Consider the following 19,031-nt stretch of genomic DNA (forward strand, 5'->3'; position numbering starts at 1 on the left):
CTTTCATGCATAAGTCGACTAACTTCAGATGTCGCCAAAAACACTGCTTAAGAAGACCCCCAATCCTTCCTTCCTCCCTTAAGTACACCCCCTTAAGAGAGGAGTTAATTCGACTTCTGCGTACAACATTCATTTTTTCGTTAAAAGTTATTGGGTGAAATGAACAAAATGACGATTTATTTGACTTTTGCGTACAACGATCAGCTTTCGTGCATATGTTGACCAACCTCAGATACCATCAAAAACACTGCTTAAGAAGACCCAAGACCCTTCCTTCCTCCCTTAAGAATACCCCCTTTACATCCGGAGATGAGTTAATTTGAATTCCGTGTCCGACTTTAATTTTTTCATTAAAAGTTTCACTATTGGTTCACTAGAACTCAAGAACAAGAAATCCCGGATAAGGACGGTGGGTGATGGGCAGGGTGAAATGGCCAAAACTGACGATTTAAGTCAACTCCAGCCTACAAATATCATCCTTCCTGCCGATGTAAACTTACCTCAGATAACATCAAAACTCTGCTTTAGTAGATCCTCGACCCATTCTTCTGCGTACAACATTCATTTTTTCGTTAAAAGTTATTGGGTGAAATGAACAAAATGACGATTTATTTGACTTTTGCGTACAACGATCAGCTTTCGTGCATATGTTGACCAACCTCAGATACCATCAAAAACACTGCTTAAGAAGACCCAAGACCCTTCCTTCCTCCCTTAAGAATACCCCCTTTACATCCGGAGATGAGTTAATTTGAATTCCGTGTCCGACTTTAATTTTTTCGTTAAAAGTTTCACTATTGGTTCACTAGAACTTAAGAACAAGAAATCCCGGATAAGGACGGTGGGTGATGGGCAGGGTGAAATGGCCAAAACTGACGATTTAAGTCAACTCCAGCCTACAAATATCATCCTTCCTGCCGATGTAAACTTACCTCAGATAACATCAAAACTCTGCTTTAGTAGATCCTCGACCCATTCTTCACCCCTTAACTTCCGCATTCAACATTAATTTAGTTAACTATTAGTCCATGGGTTAGGACAGGTTTTATATAGCTCGGCTCTCGGAGAAGGGAGCTGATGTAGTTTCAACTAAGTACAATCTGTAGGATTTATTATACTCATGATAATCCTAGATCTTCCAGACATAGTGATATTTTCATTAAGGACTCCAATGAATTGCTCTCGTACAGTGTGCCAAGAGAAGAAGCCTTGATTTCAGAGTTTTTGAAACCCATATTTGATAACTTTCTACACCACTGGATACATCACTACAAGTTGATACCATTATCAAGTTGATGACTTGAATCCACATATTTCACATGTGGAAAAAACTATTATGGACAGATCCATAGTTTACCTATGGGAAATCCTTTATCCCCGCTGATGTCACCAGAAGAAGGCACTCTTTCCGCTCCTTTTCAATCATTTTCTGGTTCAGAAAGATGGATGTTACAAAAAGAAGATGATAATTTCGTTCCCCTGAATCACTTGAACAAACAACATCCAAGAATGAAGTTCAAAATGGAAAATGAAACCAACAGCAGCCTCCCATTTCTTAAATAGGCAGAAATTCGCCCTTGTATCTGTTATCACCTGTCACTTCAGTCAGTTATATAGAGGGATAACTCGTGTTTTCCTTTTGTGTTCGTCACTTCCGATTGTTCAAGCATTGATTACGCATCTATCATAGCAATGATCTCTGTGATAAAATAATGTTTGGAACGTGTTTAACCAGTTCTATCACATATGTGATAATGACTGGCACCAATATTGTCCTTTAATGTAATGGTAAGAAGAGAGAACTCCAATATCACCACCTCAGTGTACAGAAAACTAAAACACATGGACCAATATATCTACTACAAATCTAATCACCAAAATGCATAAAAAGCATCCATTATCACCACGTTTACTAAAAAGGCCAAAACCATTTGTGACCCCGAATCCCTCAATCTGGGAGTAAAACACCTAAAAGACGTCTTCACCCAACACAACGACTATTCAGATCATATGGTGAACAAGTTCACCAAAGCCACATTATCCAACCTCTCAAAACTTGATAAACCAAAATATCATACAACCCCAACCAATTTAGAAGGTCATCTTAAACAGAAGCAGGCATAGAAACCACATTCCCCAAAGGCGCAACAACTAAGGAGTTAGTAAATGTTAATGGAAAGTCAAACCTCACAAAGCCTACCTTCCCGAAAAGCTGTGTCTACTAAATTAACTGTAGATGTGGAGAATATTACATTGGTGAATTAAGGAGCATGTGTCCAAAGCCCCCAACAATGTCTTTCCTGGCTCCCTTACTATAATCTTACCTAATGGTCCTTTAAATTTTTAAAAATAAAATAGAATTAAGTTAAACGTTTCGTCAACACATTACCTCGGTCATTTTAGGACAACCCCATAGGTTATTTTTTCAGTGGTGGAACTTTGCCTAGGCACTGGCATTTAAGTCCATTAAATTATTCGACTTGGAGATATAGAGTTCCTATATCTTGATGATGCGCATATAGGGTCTAACATTGATAGTTTTTGAGATATTGACTGCTGTTTTCTGATTAGTCGACCTTGACCTTTGACCCCGCCCCCCTAATTTTCCCCAAGCGATCATACGGACCCCACCTTTCATTTGAGACCAAGTTTGCTTTGATGGGACTTTTTTCCAGAAAATAATCTATTATTATTTAGTGAATCGAATCAGTCAATGATTTAATATTGGTGGATTTACATTTGTACCATAGGATATAATTGCTAATCGAACCATTTGTCGTCAAGATATAGTTTTCTCTAAACCATTTCAAATATTGCCCCATCATTCTCTGCTACTTTAAATATTTTGAATGACTCAAGACAGTAATCAACTAGGGATTTCTATTTAATATATGTTTAAGTACATGTTTACACAGTATTAATAGAACACAATTTTTATGGGAAACAATCACTGGTTTATTCTAAAAGCACGACGTTTCGACAAGTATCCTCTTATCGTTATCAATATTGTGCTTGATAACGATAAGAGGATACTTGTCGAAACGTCGTGCTTTTAGAATAAACCAGTGATTGTTTCCCATAAAAATTGTGTTCTATTAATGTGTTTTCCAATCGCTAAATGCCACTTAAAGATTATATACACAGTATTCTTGCAGTGTAATCACTTGTTTCATTTAATGATTATTAGTTGACAGGAGAACAATAGAATTTATATATTACCACACATGAGAATCTATTTTTATTGTTATTATTAAGGATGTTTATTGAATGACAAAGTATTATTGTTCTCTTTTTATTTGGCCTAGATGTTAGTATGTATTATACACACATCCGAAGAATGTTCCTTTAAATTATTAGTCTCATATAAGTTGGGTTATGAAATTTCAGTTCTGGGTCTTTACTCTTAAATCAATAATTCAAATTATATTTCATGGTTTCATATCACAAATAATACATAAGCAGCAAGTCTAACCATAATGGTATAACTGGTGAACTTTTTGTGTTTTTCATTTTGCTTAAATTTTTATTTGAGGTAAAACAAAGTATTAGTTATCCTTATTTCACAATGACAGAAATACCCAAAAAGCAATCTGCTCACACTCACTATCAGAAATTGTGTTATGAAGAAATCATGCATATATCCTTCCCTCAAGAACAACTGAAAATGGGCTTGGCTAGAAATTTTAATAAGAAAGCATTGAGCTCCGAGCCTTGCCTACATGTGTACTTGTCTCCTACTTTGTATTGCAATATTTAATTCATTCATGAATATGGACTTGTGTACAGTTTTTCCATTCTACTAGATCTAAAAAAAATAAAAGAGCTCAAATATTTAAAACTCCCAAGGAAACCCTAACTGATCCCCTCTCCTTTCTGTCTGTTTGTACTCTCATCTTTGATAATTTTAACTGTAACTAGAGCAAAATGAAGTGTATACAATATTTTATTGATGTTGGAAGTCTTTTAACCCGACTTATCTGAACATGAGAAATGACATTTTCTTTTGCTAATAATCTTTGTAAAAAAATTTATGTATGCATGAAGAAAGTGTTACATGACATTTCAATAAATTTCTCCTTATTGTTAGATTTAGTTACAGGGCTTCGTGCAGTTTTACATCATATCCGTACTGTTCGCTTAGTAAAAGTTTATGAATCCTTATGTATGACTGTATAAAGAATAAATGCATGATGTTGACAGTAATTTAAGTGGTGTATGGCTATATATTTTCCTATTTCATTAGCACCAGTCTTAGAGATTCCTGCTGGGTAATTCATATACTGCTGAATAATTGGAATTGGTTTAATCTAGAAGACAGAAGCCCTTCTGTCAGGTTTAGATCTTTAAGGGAGCATATGTCAACCTTAGTGAACATTGAATCTAGTTAATTGGACCTGGCGGCTATACTCTCAACTAACAGTGTCTGTGTATTTCAATAAGGGACCAGATATCAGCTCTCTAAGAGTCAATTTAGCTACCTCTTTACTTGGTAATTAATTCATCAAGAGTCTAATGATTCCAGTTAAGGTAGCTAGGAGACACATGTTTATTGACCGGTCTGTCTAATAACTTGAAGATCCTGTTTATTAAATATAATCTACAGTTTCAAGTCAATCTATACTGACAGATTAAGCAGCTACCATACTATATATATGTAAGATATGGATAGATATATATGTTTGATTAGTACAGAAAAACAAAGAACATTATCTGATGACCTGAAAGGTTTAAAGATATAAAAAAAAAGAAAATGCAGTCTATTATAACAACAGTTGTTAACTAGGAGAACCTCCCAAATTAATAGGAAGTAGTATCCAGTGTTCTAGCCCACTTGGTGTAAAAAATTAGGATGTTAAACTACATTTCAAAGTGTGCATGGTCTACCCTGCTTAGTTTATGCTTAACATTATTCTTGTTATAAAACAATCCTTCCAAAAAATCTGATGTTTTAGCCAAATGATCAAGTCACTACTGGTCTAATTGGAATCTCGCATCACATTTAAGGGTACTACATTTATTTCATCATGTAGTTTATAGGAAAGTATGAATATTTAGTGTCATTTATGATTGCCAGTAACATTAGTCAGTGTTGCTACATTTCAAATTTTTCCTTCCTGTACCTCAGGGAAAATATTTACACAAGGTAATTAATGAGATTGTTTTTATTTTTTATTTTTTGAAATAAATAGAAACAGGTCATGCAGAGCTTTTGAAGTGAGGCAGGAATGTCCGAGAACCAGATTATTTTTTTATATGCCCACATTTTCATGTAGACGTATTATGCCCTCGCCCCTGTCCGTCCGTCCACAATTTGTTTGTGGACACCGTACAGGTGACAATTTTGGTTGAGTTTGAATTTCGTGAAAATAGGACCAAAACTGCCGGACAAAATAGTGTAAACATCTGGTATATCTAGGTTGTGGACCCTCCACAGAGGTCACAATTTTTATCCGATTTTGATGAAACTTGAAATACATGTTTATATCCCAACGATCTTGGTTCTTTTCGATATTCGCGCATATCGGATCATAACTTCCTTAACTATGGCCCCTGATTGTACGAAAAATCGTGTTTTTAGCTTGTGGTCCCTCTAGAGGTCACAATTATTATCCGATTCAAAAAACCATTTGAATATATCGCCATTAAACCGTCATTTTGGTTGAGTTTGAATTTTGTGAAAATCGGACCAAAATTAGTACAAAATGGCCGCCCCACGTATGCAAATAGTCACAATTTTTATCCAAGTTTGATGAAACTTGAAATGCATGTTTATAACCCACAGATCCTGGCTCCTGTCGATATTTGCGCATATCGGATAGTAACTTCCTGAATTATGGCCCCTGAATGTACAAAAAATCACGTGTTCAGCTTGTGGTCCCTCTAAAGGTCACAATTATTATCCAGTTTAAGAAAACGTTCGAATATATCACTGTTACACCGTAATGTTGGTTGAGTTTGAATTTCATGAAAATCAAGCCAAAACTGCCAGACAAAATGGCCGCCCCTCGTATGCAAATAGTGTAAACATCTGGTCAACAAGGTTGTGGAGCCTCTAGAGGTCACAATTTTGATCTGATTTTGATGAAACCTGCAAACTGGATTTAGAGACAATTCAAGATGCTTTTTCTCAATTTTTAAACCTAGATATTGACCCATTTGAATGAAGGTCATTCAGCAATAAGTTTTATTTTTTTAATGATGTAATTATGTCTTTCACAATGAGAATGGAAGGAATTGAATGATTCAACAAGTAGTTGAACACTCACAGTGCTAAACTAAACATCTATATTGCCAAATTGTCTTAACTGAAAAGGGTGAACTGTAATGTGATTTAACTGCAACGACACAAACAGATTCATAATTTGGCTGACTATAATGTTAAATCCCATTGTTGGATTGCCTTGATAGTTTATTTCTGTACTAGCTAGGACACTACTGATGCACACACATAATATGGAGTGTCAGGATCGAACCGAAAGTGCCAGTGAAAAATCCCTATTATTTTTGTGATATTTAACCTACAGACATGGGAGTTACATTTTCTGAATCCTTGAAGGGATGCCTAAAAAAACGTTTAAAGCAGGATTTTGATTTCGTTCAACTGCTGGTGACCATTTTGAATTGAATATGGGGTTGAAAATAAACAGAATAGGCCATAGTTTGAAGAATTTGTCTCCTATTTACAAAATGAATAAATTTCTTGATAGCTGTGATCAGTGTTTGATTTTTGGTATTTCAAAATTTCAAATTTCGTCTTTGACCTTTTTTGTGCTGACAAAGTTGTTTACAGAACAATTTATTTCCTTAATTTTTAAAATTTACAAATTTTTCCTACATATTCGAATAGCCGAGGTTAGTCTGATTCCTAAAATATAAGTTCCATTCCAAATTATCTAATTTAATCTTTGGATGCTTTCCTGCCATTTTTGAGTTCTTTCCGTCCATTTTCATTTCTTTTTCTGATCCATCCCATTTCTAAATGGCTTGATCCATTTTTGTGGAACGGGAAGTCTAATGAGTAGTCTGTTGTGTGAAACTATGTACAACTTTTGAAATATCAGGGTTAGCAGAAACAAAGAGATCGAAAATTGAAAACGGCGTATGTTTACGATTTGGAACATGTTTAGTTGTCTTTTTCTCGAAAATAAAGCTTTTTTTTTTTTTTTTTCAAAGTGGCAGTATTTGAACTATGAGTGTTTTACTGTTAACCAAAATATGGGATTAGTGCTTCTAGAGTGAAAATAAGTTATTTTAGTAAATAACATTTTGTCGGCGAATTAATGTGACAGTTCCTTTGTATACATAATGTAATTTCTTAATATCAGTGAAAATAAAGCTCTCCAGTGGAGCTATTTATAAGTAAAATGCCTTATTTATATATTTGTCTGCGATATCACCTCGGTGGAACTAACTACTACTACTTTATATAGTAAAGGAAAACAGGTCTTTTTCAATATGCTGCAGGATTTGCAAGCATTGGTAAATTTGAAATGCTTTATGACCCTTTCGTGAAACTGATCTTAGAAACTGTAAGAGATAAAGTTTTTAATATTCATTTATTGGTAACAGTTAGTTCTTATAAATATTGCAAAAGTTGTGAGCAGACCGGAAGTGATGTAAATCTTTAATGTTCACAAAATTTGAAAATTGACCATAATTCTGTCAATTCCCAACCAATTTTCTTTTTGTAGAGCTGGGAATATTGCAGATTAGATATCTACTGAATTTAGATACCATGTCATTCTCATTTATTCTTTAAAATTTTCAAAATTTAAAAAAATGGTTATTTCTTGAAATTTTGAGTTTTCAATTACATAGCTGGATTGCCGATGTCTTTCTGATTCCAGCGATCTAAGATTAATACCATGTTGTGAATTGTTAAACTTTATTTTTCCTTTTCATTCTATCCTAATGCACATACGAAAAACATGAGAATATCTTAGTTATGTATATGTGTGTGAGAGTGGGGATGGGTGTGGGGTTAGACTTTGTCTTGCATTATTCGGTCACCGTGTAATGTTTGGGTATTGTGCAAGCCTCCAGCATTGCACGCAATTCTAGTTGGAATTCTTTTCTCATCCATTATCAGGTTTAGTTTAGATTTTATACAGTCCTTTGGTCTATATCAATTCTTTGTTTCATTTTATTTTCCTTTCATTTAAAGTTCACACAAAACCATGCCATGCCAGGGACTGTAACATTTGAGCATCGATGGGTTTTTACTGTAAAGATCTGATCGAAATTATTCAGTTAGGTTGATACGGAAAGTGACACACATGCCTGTCAACCAATTATAGGAAGCTCCGACCAGGAATTGATTTCTACTGCTCTGATCAAGTCTAAGAAAAACTCTGACAAAACACGACCATGAAAAACAAAAAAAGACAAACTAATTCCTAATACACTGGAGAACAGTCTAGGCTTAGCTCTACAAATATATTATTACTGTAACCAAAATCTTGATTAACAAATAGGATGATTTTCATTTACTATTAAATTATAATTTTTAGGTACAGAGTGATAATTTTGTGTGGGTGTTGTTTTTGCCATTATATTTATGAATCTGCCATTCAGTGGACCCCTTTAAAGGATGTATCAGTTGTTGCCCTCACCATGTACATACAGCAAAATACATGTACCTGATTATATACAAATTATCTTTCTAATAATATTCTTGTAACATAATTTCAAAGTGAATTGCAAAATAGGATTGATTCTTATTTTATATCTTTTAGAACATTCTTGAGCTGAAAATAAGGAATTATTTTTAACAAATTAATATACCTTTTCTAATGGAACTGAATTAGATTGCTGTCTGCAATGCAATTTTCTGACTGACAGTAATGTCATTCAAATGTGAACCTTGGGTTTTCCTTTATTAAATTTGGACTTGGAAATCTCATTTTTTCATGTTAAGGACCTGTTAAGTGGTAGACAGCTCTAGACCTGGAATTTGACATAAAATGTTGTAATGGCAATGACATGCTACATCTACTCAACCTCATAGAATAAAGTAGATTGGACAGATGTTAGAATTATTAATATAATAGTAATGAACTTTAAGTACTTTTTAGGACCACCATGATGAGCAATGTGTAAATATATTATAACATCACCATCACATTAATATAAATACAGTTGTTTAGAATGACAGCAACTAATATGATTGTCCCTTGCCGTTCGAAGAAAGCTGGAACTATTAAGATGGGTTTGTCCATCTCACTTTTTGGAACACAATAGCTCTGCTTCTAACTGCGCTAGTATTTTTCAAATTTGGAGTAGTTGTTCATTATGTGATTGCCTTTCCAGACAGAGTTCAATGATGAGCATTGTCTGCTTAGGCTAAGCAGAGATAAGCAATTTCATTGGTCACTCAATGAGATAAGTTTTGTAGATGTTCAGTGGATTTATAAAATAAGTCTGTGAAACGAGGTCAAACTAAAAATTTCCATCAAGAGAATTTCAAGGTTTTATGGATTCCTCCTTTGAGAACTTTTGCCTGTACCACATTCTTAAAGAGCACATAAAATGAAAATATAAAAATTGTGTGGTTTCCCCTTGTTGGTAGTGCAGAACAGCAATGGATTGTTAAACAGATGCGTAAACAACATTAATATATTTCAGTCAAGTTCAAGTTACAGATGAAGTAAGGGATTATTTACGGAAACCTACTTTTGATAATTGGCAATGGGATGATCCTGAAATGCTGATATTATTGCGCCAAATGTACATAGATTTAGGATTTCTAACAAAATTTAACATTGAAGTAAGTGTTTATGCTAATAAATTCTTGGATTCATTACACATTGGCAATTACCATGGGTAATTTTCTTTTAAGAGAAAAATTCTTTGTTAGGCTGACCTTAAAAATATCTTTGTTTCACCAAACCCGACCCACAATCGAGGAGAGGGGTCGGTAGGTCGGGTTTTTTTTCAGATTTTTTTTTAAGAGCTAATTTGACAGCTTGATAATTTTCCGGGTGCAAACATTCGTCTTCTTTTATTGGCAAACAAATCAATGACATCGGGATTTTTCGTGATGCACGACTCGCACACGAATTGCCACAAACTGACGTTTGAAACTCCCTCAACACGTTTTATAACGATCGTGCGGGTTGTGCCTTCATTTTTCTCGAAAACGGATATTGAAAATATCCGTTTTTGAGAAAAATAGAGGCAGAATCATTTCGTGGGAATGGACGTGCTTTCGTCTGCAACCATTTTGTTGAGAAGCGACACCTATGATGATTTCGTCTTGATCAACCAGTTTCAATAATGAATCAAACCATAGCCATAGTAAAGGGAAATAACTCTCGTGATATATTTCAGGTTGACACACAAAATAAAATAAAAAGATCGCGGAAAAGTGCAATAAAATAATTTAAGTCGGGGGTGGTTTTAGTTAGTCGGTCGCGTTAGGCGAAACAAAGATATTTTTAAGGTCAGCCTTACATCTATTTTTTCAAATTTTTGTTCTGTTTTCTCTTTTGATTTCTATGTATATAACTGCCCATACATTTGAAAGATTTTGCTCACAAAAAATAGTAGAGCTTATAAAATTTATGAACATAAGTCAACTGGGCAAACAATAAGAAAGATACCAATACTACAATAACCTGTACTGTATGGTTATTGTACGGAGTAGCTTCTATACTTTTTTATTAAATTTTAATAATCATCTGTGTGATTAATTAATTCTTAACACATTGTTACATTTCAGTTACCAGTATTACATCAATGGCTATATGAAATATACAAAAATTATAATGGAGTGCCTTTTCACAATTTTAAACATTGTTTTATGGTGGCACAAATGGTATGTAAATTTAAGTTAATATAATTTTTAAAAAGTTCATAAGATTTAATCATGAGATATTTGTTATATTTCAACAGAACAGTTATGCAGCTTTGAAATATGAAGTTAGAAGTAGGAAAAATCTGTAAAAATAAACTGTTAGTTATTATGATCCTGGAATTATTTTTAAGGTTTTTTTCTGGGCATTTAATTGATAATAGAATATTTAAAACACCTGCGTTGTGATTTTCATCCTGCAGACTTTTTGTTACAAAACAGAATGTAGTGTTTTTGTTTCAAAACAGAATGTAGTGTTATGGCCCTTGATCTCTTTGAAATATCTTCTTGACATTCTAGAGGCTAAAGTTAATATCGATTGACTTTATACACAGTGTATATGATCATGAGATGAAGAATCCTATTGATTTTCAGTGATTACGGATAGTTATTTCCGGAATTATGGCCCTTGATCTCCTTGAAATATCTTGTTGATGCTCTAGAGACTAAAGTTAATATCCGATTGACTTTAAATTTGTTATACACAAAAACACATACTTATGGAAAAACAGCTACTTAATTTAGTAGCTGTTTTTCCATAAGTATGTGTTTTTGTGTATTGCTCTATACAGTTACTAAATGCCTCTGAAAGATTATTTAAATTTGTACACAGTGAGATGCAGAAACCTATTGATTTTCAAAGATTTCCAATAATTACTGTCAGAGTTATGGCTCTTGATCACTTTGATATACCTTATGTGGACACTCTAGAGGCTACAGTTAATATCTGATTGACTTTAAATTTATACGCACTGTTTAAATTCATGAGACAAAGAATTCTATTGATTCTTAACTAAATCCGGTAATTACTGCCAGAGTTTTTGCCCTTGACCTCTTTAGAAAATTTTGTAGAAGCTCTTGATGCTATAGTTAATATCTGATTGACTTTATGAGACATAGAATCAATCCTATTTATTTTCAACGATTTCTGATAATTACTGCCAGAGTTTAGGACCTTGATCACTTTGAAAAATCTTGTGGACGCTCTGGAGGCTAAAACTCCATTTCATTCATGAGACAAGCAATCGAAACAAATTCTAATGTTTTCTCATAATTACTTCATGGGTTATTACTCATAATCAGATTTTCATGTGTTGTAAATGTTCTCATTACTGACAAAAGAAAAAATATATGACAACACTTGTTGACTGCCCGAACGACTTAGCTGTTGTGGGGGTATGTTTTCTTGCCTGGCTACCTATATTTGTTACAAAACAGAATCTAGTATTTTTGTTGCAAAACAGAATGTAATGTTTTTGCTAAAGTAGTTAGGTTTTAGAACGTTAAATACTGTGTAATTCAACATGGCGCCCAAGGGGTTTAATATGATATAGGTACGAAATAGTACCAAGTGGTTTATTTGTAAGAGAGTCAAGGTTTGGACTAAAATGCCTTGGAAATTGAAAATAGGAGGCGACTAGTATGTGTCTATCTTTTCTGGGCCGATGTGAGATTGTCCGTTGTATTAACTGGACGGGTATGCCTATTCACCTTCGGTTATGTGAAATCCCACAATTTTTAGATGGGTACATAATATATGGTCATTTAATGGGACGTAACTCGATTATTGATGTCTTTTATTTGGAAAACCACTTTCACCAATCTTTGCAGCCTAGCATGTTGGTTTATTGCATATAAAGTGTGCTGTCATTTGTTGGTCTTGCAAAATCCCACAAACATCTAGTGAACTTCGAGACAGCCGGAACACAATAGTCTACCATTGAAAATGGCTTTTGTAGTCAGTCATTGAGTAATTTGAACATTCTTATTGTGTAGGCCTAATGATTGATAGGATTTAATAGCAGCTTTTGTTTCTGTTAGAAACTTGAGAAACGAAGCTGTTCATGGCTGTAGTTGACATTCTACACTAGATAGATAAATAGATAGATAGAACTCGCGGAATACTTGCAAAGAGATACACCCTCTTGAACCATTGAATAACCCGAGTGGTATTCAATGGTCATTGAGTTCTGTTTTCTATTCTATAACTACATACAAATCTCAAAATACATTGTTCTATCCAGATTATCAAAAACCAAAAATCATCACCAATAACGTCAAAATTCATCATAGATTCCGCCCTTTTTTCTTTCTTTTTTACAAAAATTGTGGTTGCCTAATGGTGACGTCAGTGCAGTTTAACGTAATTCTGGAAATGACATCATTCTGGACAAAAGTAGTATGTGTCCAAGCAATTGAATACAACCATAGGTTATTCAATTGCTGTATTCAATGACATTTGCTTGTATTTGCATGTAGTTATAGAATAAATTTTTGGAATGGGTTGCCAAATTATTTCAATATTTTTTTCAGCAAAAAAGGTTTTATGAACATGTTGCTCTTGTAGGATATCACTTTGTTTCCACCTGTGGACAGTAAAGTAACTTATTGTTTATTGCAATGTATATCTGTATTTATAGATGTATGGTCTAACTTGGTTAATTGATCTGCCATCGATATTAGATGATCTGGATGTTCTTATTTTAATTACCTCAGCTATTTGTCATGATCTTGATCATCCTGGCTACAATAATGCTTATCAGGTAGATGTTGTAAATGAAATATTACTTAATTTTACATTATTGTTTTAATAAAGTAAATAAATGAAGAGCTTGAATTTCATGAAGGTCATGTATTTTAATGCACAGAAAAAATTCATCAAATTCAATGCATAATTGAGATAATATTCACTCAATGTATATAGCCAATGTCGCCCTAACCAAAATCAATTTTGCCAATGACCTAAAGCAATTCACCATAAACAAGACAGAGGCATCGACAGTATACTCTTTTTTAAAACTCCTGATGGCAGTTACTTGGCCCCTTTCCCCAAAAATATTAATATACTTTTACACTACTTGTCACTTTGTATTTAAAGACATTGAATTTGAATACCCTTTAGGATCAATGATACATTTTATTCTTGTGTACTGTTGTTCAGAATAAATATGTATATCGGGTGCACATTGTCTAGTGCTTGTGATGTCACATGGCTATCCCCTCTGTTACTACTGGGACTCCTTAACTGTCATTATGCCATATAATTCACTTCTTGAAGCATAAAAATATATCATATGAATTATTATTGTTTCAGATAAATGCTCGAACAGATCTCGCCTTAAGATATAATGACATATCACCATTAGAAAATCACCATTGTTCAGTAGCTTTTGAAATTTTAGAGAAGAAACACTGTAACATTTTCCGTAATCTTACATTAGATCAATTTAAACGAGTTAGAGAGGGTATGATCAGGTAAATGATTACAAACCAGTGGCTAGGTAGTTTGGATTTGTCATTCTATTTTTTTTTCTCAGAAAAATTGCTGGGGAAAATATATGAATTGGTGTTATTTCCCCGTTGGCTTTTGTTTAGAATAGACTGAAATGACATTGTAAAGATAAAATTCTCATTTGAAATATGGAATTACACAATATTGAACAAAATTAGTTTACAAATTTGTAAAGGATGAAAGTGATTGTTATACCTCCACTCTATAAGTCATTGTATATGATACTCATCCCCACCAATCAGAAATGAAATGGTGTTTAACATCCAACTTTTCTGCACCAACTGAGCTAATGAAGACAGCTCACAATCAGTCATCAACAGTAAGAAGTTTGTGATTGAATTCATTGACAATTGCAGACGTTTACTTGCTTTGCTGTGTTAGGTCATAAAGATATGCCCATTGTATTAAATGTTTTAGAATTTTGGGGATTGAGTTATTGCCTTTAATGGAAAAAACTCTAGACGCACAAACAGGAAGAGTGTTGGGTTAATCAGTAATCTAATGTTATAAAAACTTAGTTCATCTTTTTGGGCTTGACATTGGCATCCAACACTTAGTTGTTTAATGCTAAAACTATAACTAAAATTGATTATTGTATGTTATATTTGCTTTCTGATGTAAGCAATTGAAATGGTTTTGATACTCTTTTGGTTTTTCAGAACAAAACTTTTTATACGCCCACATTTTCATGTAGACGTATATTGTCGTCTCCCCTGTCTGTCTGTCCGTCCACAATTGTTTGTGAACAGTCTACAGGTCACAATATTTATCCGATTTCAATAAAACTTGAAATATAGGTTTATCACCCTAAGATCTCGGTTCCTTTAGATATTGGCATGTATCGGACTGTAACTTCATGGATTATGGCCCCTGATTGTACGAAAAATCGCGTTTTTAGCTTGTGAACACTGTAAAGTCACAATTTTTATCCGATTTGGTTTAAACTTGAAATGTATGTTTATAATCCACAGATCTCGGTTACTTTCGATATTTGCGCATATCGGACCATAACTTCCTGAATTATGGCCCCTGATTGTACAAAAAATCGCGTTTTTAGTTTGTGGACCCCATAGAGGTCACAATTTTTATCCAATTTTAAAAAAACGTTACAATATGTCACCGTTACACCCTAAGGATGGTTGAGTTCAAATTTCGGAAAAATCGGACCGAAACTGACGGACGAAATGGCTGCCTCTCGTTCGCTAATATTGTGTATTAGGGTTGTGGATCCTCTGGAGGTCACAATTTTCATCTCATTTTGATGAAACATGAAATGCATGTTTATAAACCACAGATCTCGGTTACTTTCGATATTCACAGATATCGGACCATAACTTCCTGAATTATGGTCCCTGATTGTACGAAAAATCGCGATTTTAGCTTGTGGACCCCATAGAGGTCACAATTTTTATCCGATTTAAAAAAACATTACAATATATCACTGTTACACCCTAAGGATGGTTGAATTCAAATTTCATAAAAATCGGACCGAAACTGACAAAATGGCCGCCCCTCGTTCGCAAATAGTGTCAAAATATTTTGTATCAGGGTTGTGGACCCCCTGGAGGTCACAATATTCATCTAATTTTGATGAAACTTTAAATGCATGTTTATAACCCACAGATCTCGGTTAATTTTGATATTCGCGCATATCTAATTGTAACTTCCTGAATTAAGACCCCTGATTGTACAGAAAAATCGCGTTTTTAGCTTGTGGACCCCATATAGGTCACAATTTTTATCCAATTTAAAAAAACGTTACAATATGTCACCGTTACACCCTAAGGATGGTTGAGTTCAAATTTCGGAAAAATCGGACCGAAACTGACGGACGAAATGGCCGCCTCTCGTTCGCTAATATTGTGTATTAGGGTTGTGGATCCTCTGGAGGTCACAATTTTCATCTCATTTTGATGAAACATGAAATGCATGTTTATAAACCACAGATCTCGGTTACTTTCGATATTCACAGATATCGGACCATAACTTCCTGAATTATGGTCCCTGATTGTAAGAAAAATCGCGATTTTAGCTTGTGGACCCCATAGAGGTCACAATTTTTATCCGATTTAAAAAAACATTACAATATATCACTGTTACACCCTAAGGATGGTTGAATTCAAATTTCATAAAAATCGGACCGAAACTGACAAAATGGCCGCCCCTCGTTCGCAAATAGTGTCAAAATATTTTGTATCAGGGTTGTGGACCCCCTGAAGGTCACAATATTCATCTAATTTTGATGAAACTTTAAATGCATGTTTATAACCCACAGATCTCGGTTAATTTTGATATTCGCGCATATCTAATCGTAACTTCCTGAATTAAGACCCCTGATTGTACAGAAAAATCGCGTTTTTAGCTTGTGGACCCCATATAGGTCACAATTTTTATCCAATTTAAAAAAACGTTACAATATGTCACCGTTACACCCTAAGGATGGTTGAGTTCAAATTTCGGAAAAATCGGACCGAAACTGACGGACGAAATGGCCGCCTCTCGTTCGCTAATATTGTGTATTAGGGTTGTGGATCCTCTGGAGGTCACAATTTTCATCTCATTTTGATGAAACATGAAATGCATGTTTATAAACCACAGATCTCGGTTACTTTCGATATTCACAGATATCGGACCATAACTTCCTGAATTATGGTCCCTGATTGTACGAAAAATCGCGATTTTAGCTTGTGGACCCCATAGAGGTCACAATTTTTATCCGATTTAAAAAAACATTACAATATATCACTGTTACACCCTAAGGATGGTTGAATTCAAATTTCATAAAAATCGGACCGAAACTGACAAAATGGCCGCCCCTCGTTCGCAAATAGTGTCAAAATATTTTGTATCAGGGTTGTGGACCCCCTGGAGGTCACAATATTCATCTAATTTTGATGAAACTTTAAATGCATGTTTATAACCCACAGATCTCGGTTAATTTTGATATTCGCGCATATCTAATCGTAACTTCCTGAATTAAGACCCCTGATTGTACAGAAAAATCGCGTTTTTAGCTTGTGGACCCCATATAGGTCACAATTTTTATCCAATTTAAAAAAACGTTACAATATGTCACCGTTACACCCTAAGGATGGTTGAGTTCAAATTTCGGAAAAATCGGACCGAAACTGACGGACGAAATGGCCGCCTCTCGTTCGCTAATATTGTGTATTAGGGTTGTGGATCCTCTGGAGGTCACAATTTTCATCTCATTTTGATGAAACATGAAATGCATGTTTATAAACCACAGATCTCGGTTACTTTCGATATTCACAGATATCGGACCATAACTTCCTGAATTATGGTCCCTGATTGTACGAAAAATCGCGATTTTAGCTTGTGGACCCCATAGAGGTCACAATTTTTATCCGATTTAAAAAAACATTACAATATATCACTGTTACACCCTAAGGATGGTTGAATTCAAATTTCATAAAAATCGGACCGAAACTGACAAAATGGCCGCCCCTCATTCGCAAATAGTGTCAAAATATTTTGTATCAGGGTTGTGGACCCCCTGGAGGTCACAATATTCATCTAATTTTGATGAAACTTTAAATGCATGTTTATAACCCACAGATCTCGGTTAATGTTGATATTCGCGCATATCTAATCGTAACTTCCTGAATTAAGACCCCTGATTGTACAGAAAAATCGCGTTTTTAGCTTGTGGACCCCATATAGGTCACAATTTTTATCCAATTTAAAAAAACGTTACAATATGTCACCGTTACACCCTAAGGATGGTTGAGTTCAAATTTTGGAAAAATCGGACCGAAACTGACGGACGAAATGGCCGCCTCTCGTTCGCTAATATTGTGTATTAGGGTTGTGGATCCTCTGGAGGTCACAATTTTCATCTCATTTTGATGAAACATGAAATGCATGTTTATAAACCACAGATCTCGGTTACTTTCGATATTCACAGATATCGGACCATAACTTCCTGAATTATGGTCCCTGATTGTACGAAAAATCGCGATTTTAGCTTGTGGACCCCATAGAGGTCACAATTTTTATCCGATTTAAAAAAACATTACAATATATCACTGTTACACCCTAAGGATGGTTGAATTCAAATTTCATAAAAATCGGACCGAAACTGACAAAATGGCCGCCCCTCGTTCGCAAATAGTGTCAAAATATTTTGTATCAGGGTTGTGGATCCCCTGGAGGTCACAATATTCATCTAATTTTGATGAAACTTTAAATGCATGTTTATACCCACAGATCTCGGTTAATTTTGATATTCGCGCATATCTAATCGTAACTTCCTGAATTAAGACCCCTGATTGTACAGAAAAATCGCGTTTTTAGCTTGTGGACCCCATATAGGTCACAATTTTTATCCAATTTAAAAAAACGTTACAATATGTCACCGTTACACCCTAAGGATGGTTGAGTTCAAATTTCGGAAAAATCGGACCGAAACTGACGGACGAAATGGCCGCCTCTCGTTCGCTAATATTGTGTATTAGGGTTGTGGATCCTCTGGAGGTCACAATTTTCATCTCATTTTGATGAAACATGAAATGCATGTTTATAAACCACAGATCTCGGTTACTTTCGATATTCACAGATATCGGACCATAACTTCCTGAATTATGGTCCCTGATTGTACGAAAAATCGTGATTTTAGCTTGTGGACCCCATAGAGGTCACAATTTTTATCCGATTTAAAAAAACATTACAATATATCACTGTTACACCCTAAGGATGGTTGAATTCAAATTTCATAAAAATCGGACCGAAACTGACAAAATGGCCGCCCCTCGTTCGCAAATAGTGTCAAAATATTTTGTATCAGGGTTGTGGACCCCCTGGAGGTCACAATATTCATCTAATTTTGATGAAACTTTAAATGCATGTTTATAACCCACAGATCTC

General features: G+C 34.6%; 1 protein-coding gene across 5 annotated transcripts in view; it reads left to right on the plus strand.

Moving 5' to 3' along the window:
- Positions 1 to 19,031, plus strand: part of LOC126826707 (high affinity cGMP-specific 3',5'-cyclic phosphodiesterase 9A) — an 83,692-nt gene that overhangs the window by 50,912 nt on the left and 13,749 nt on the right. For all 5 annotated transcript variants that reach the window (XM_050555729.2, XM_050555728.2, XM_050555731.2 and 2 more), the window contains exons 6-9: positions 9,625 to 9,766; positions 10,721 to 10,816; positions 13,273 to 13,395; positions 13,947 to 14,107. In XM_050555729.2, coding sequence (XP_050411686.1) covers positions 9,625 to 9,766; positions 10,721 to 10,816; positions 13,273 to 13,395; positions 13,947 to 14,107 — 522 coding nt within the window. The remainder of the gene's footprint in view (positions 1 to 9,624; positions 9,767 to 10,720; positions 10,817 to 13,272; positions 13,396 to 13,946; positions 14,108 to 19,031) is intronic.

The sequence above is a fragment of the Patella vulgata genome, chromosome 7 (assembly GCF_932274485.2).
Source record: "Patella vulgata chromosome 7, xgPatVulg1.2, whole genome shotgun sequence".
Taxonomy (NCBI): Eukaryota; Metazoa; Mollusca; class Gastropoda; family Patellidae; genus Patella; species Patella vulgata.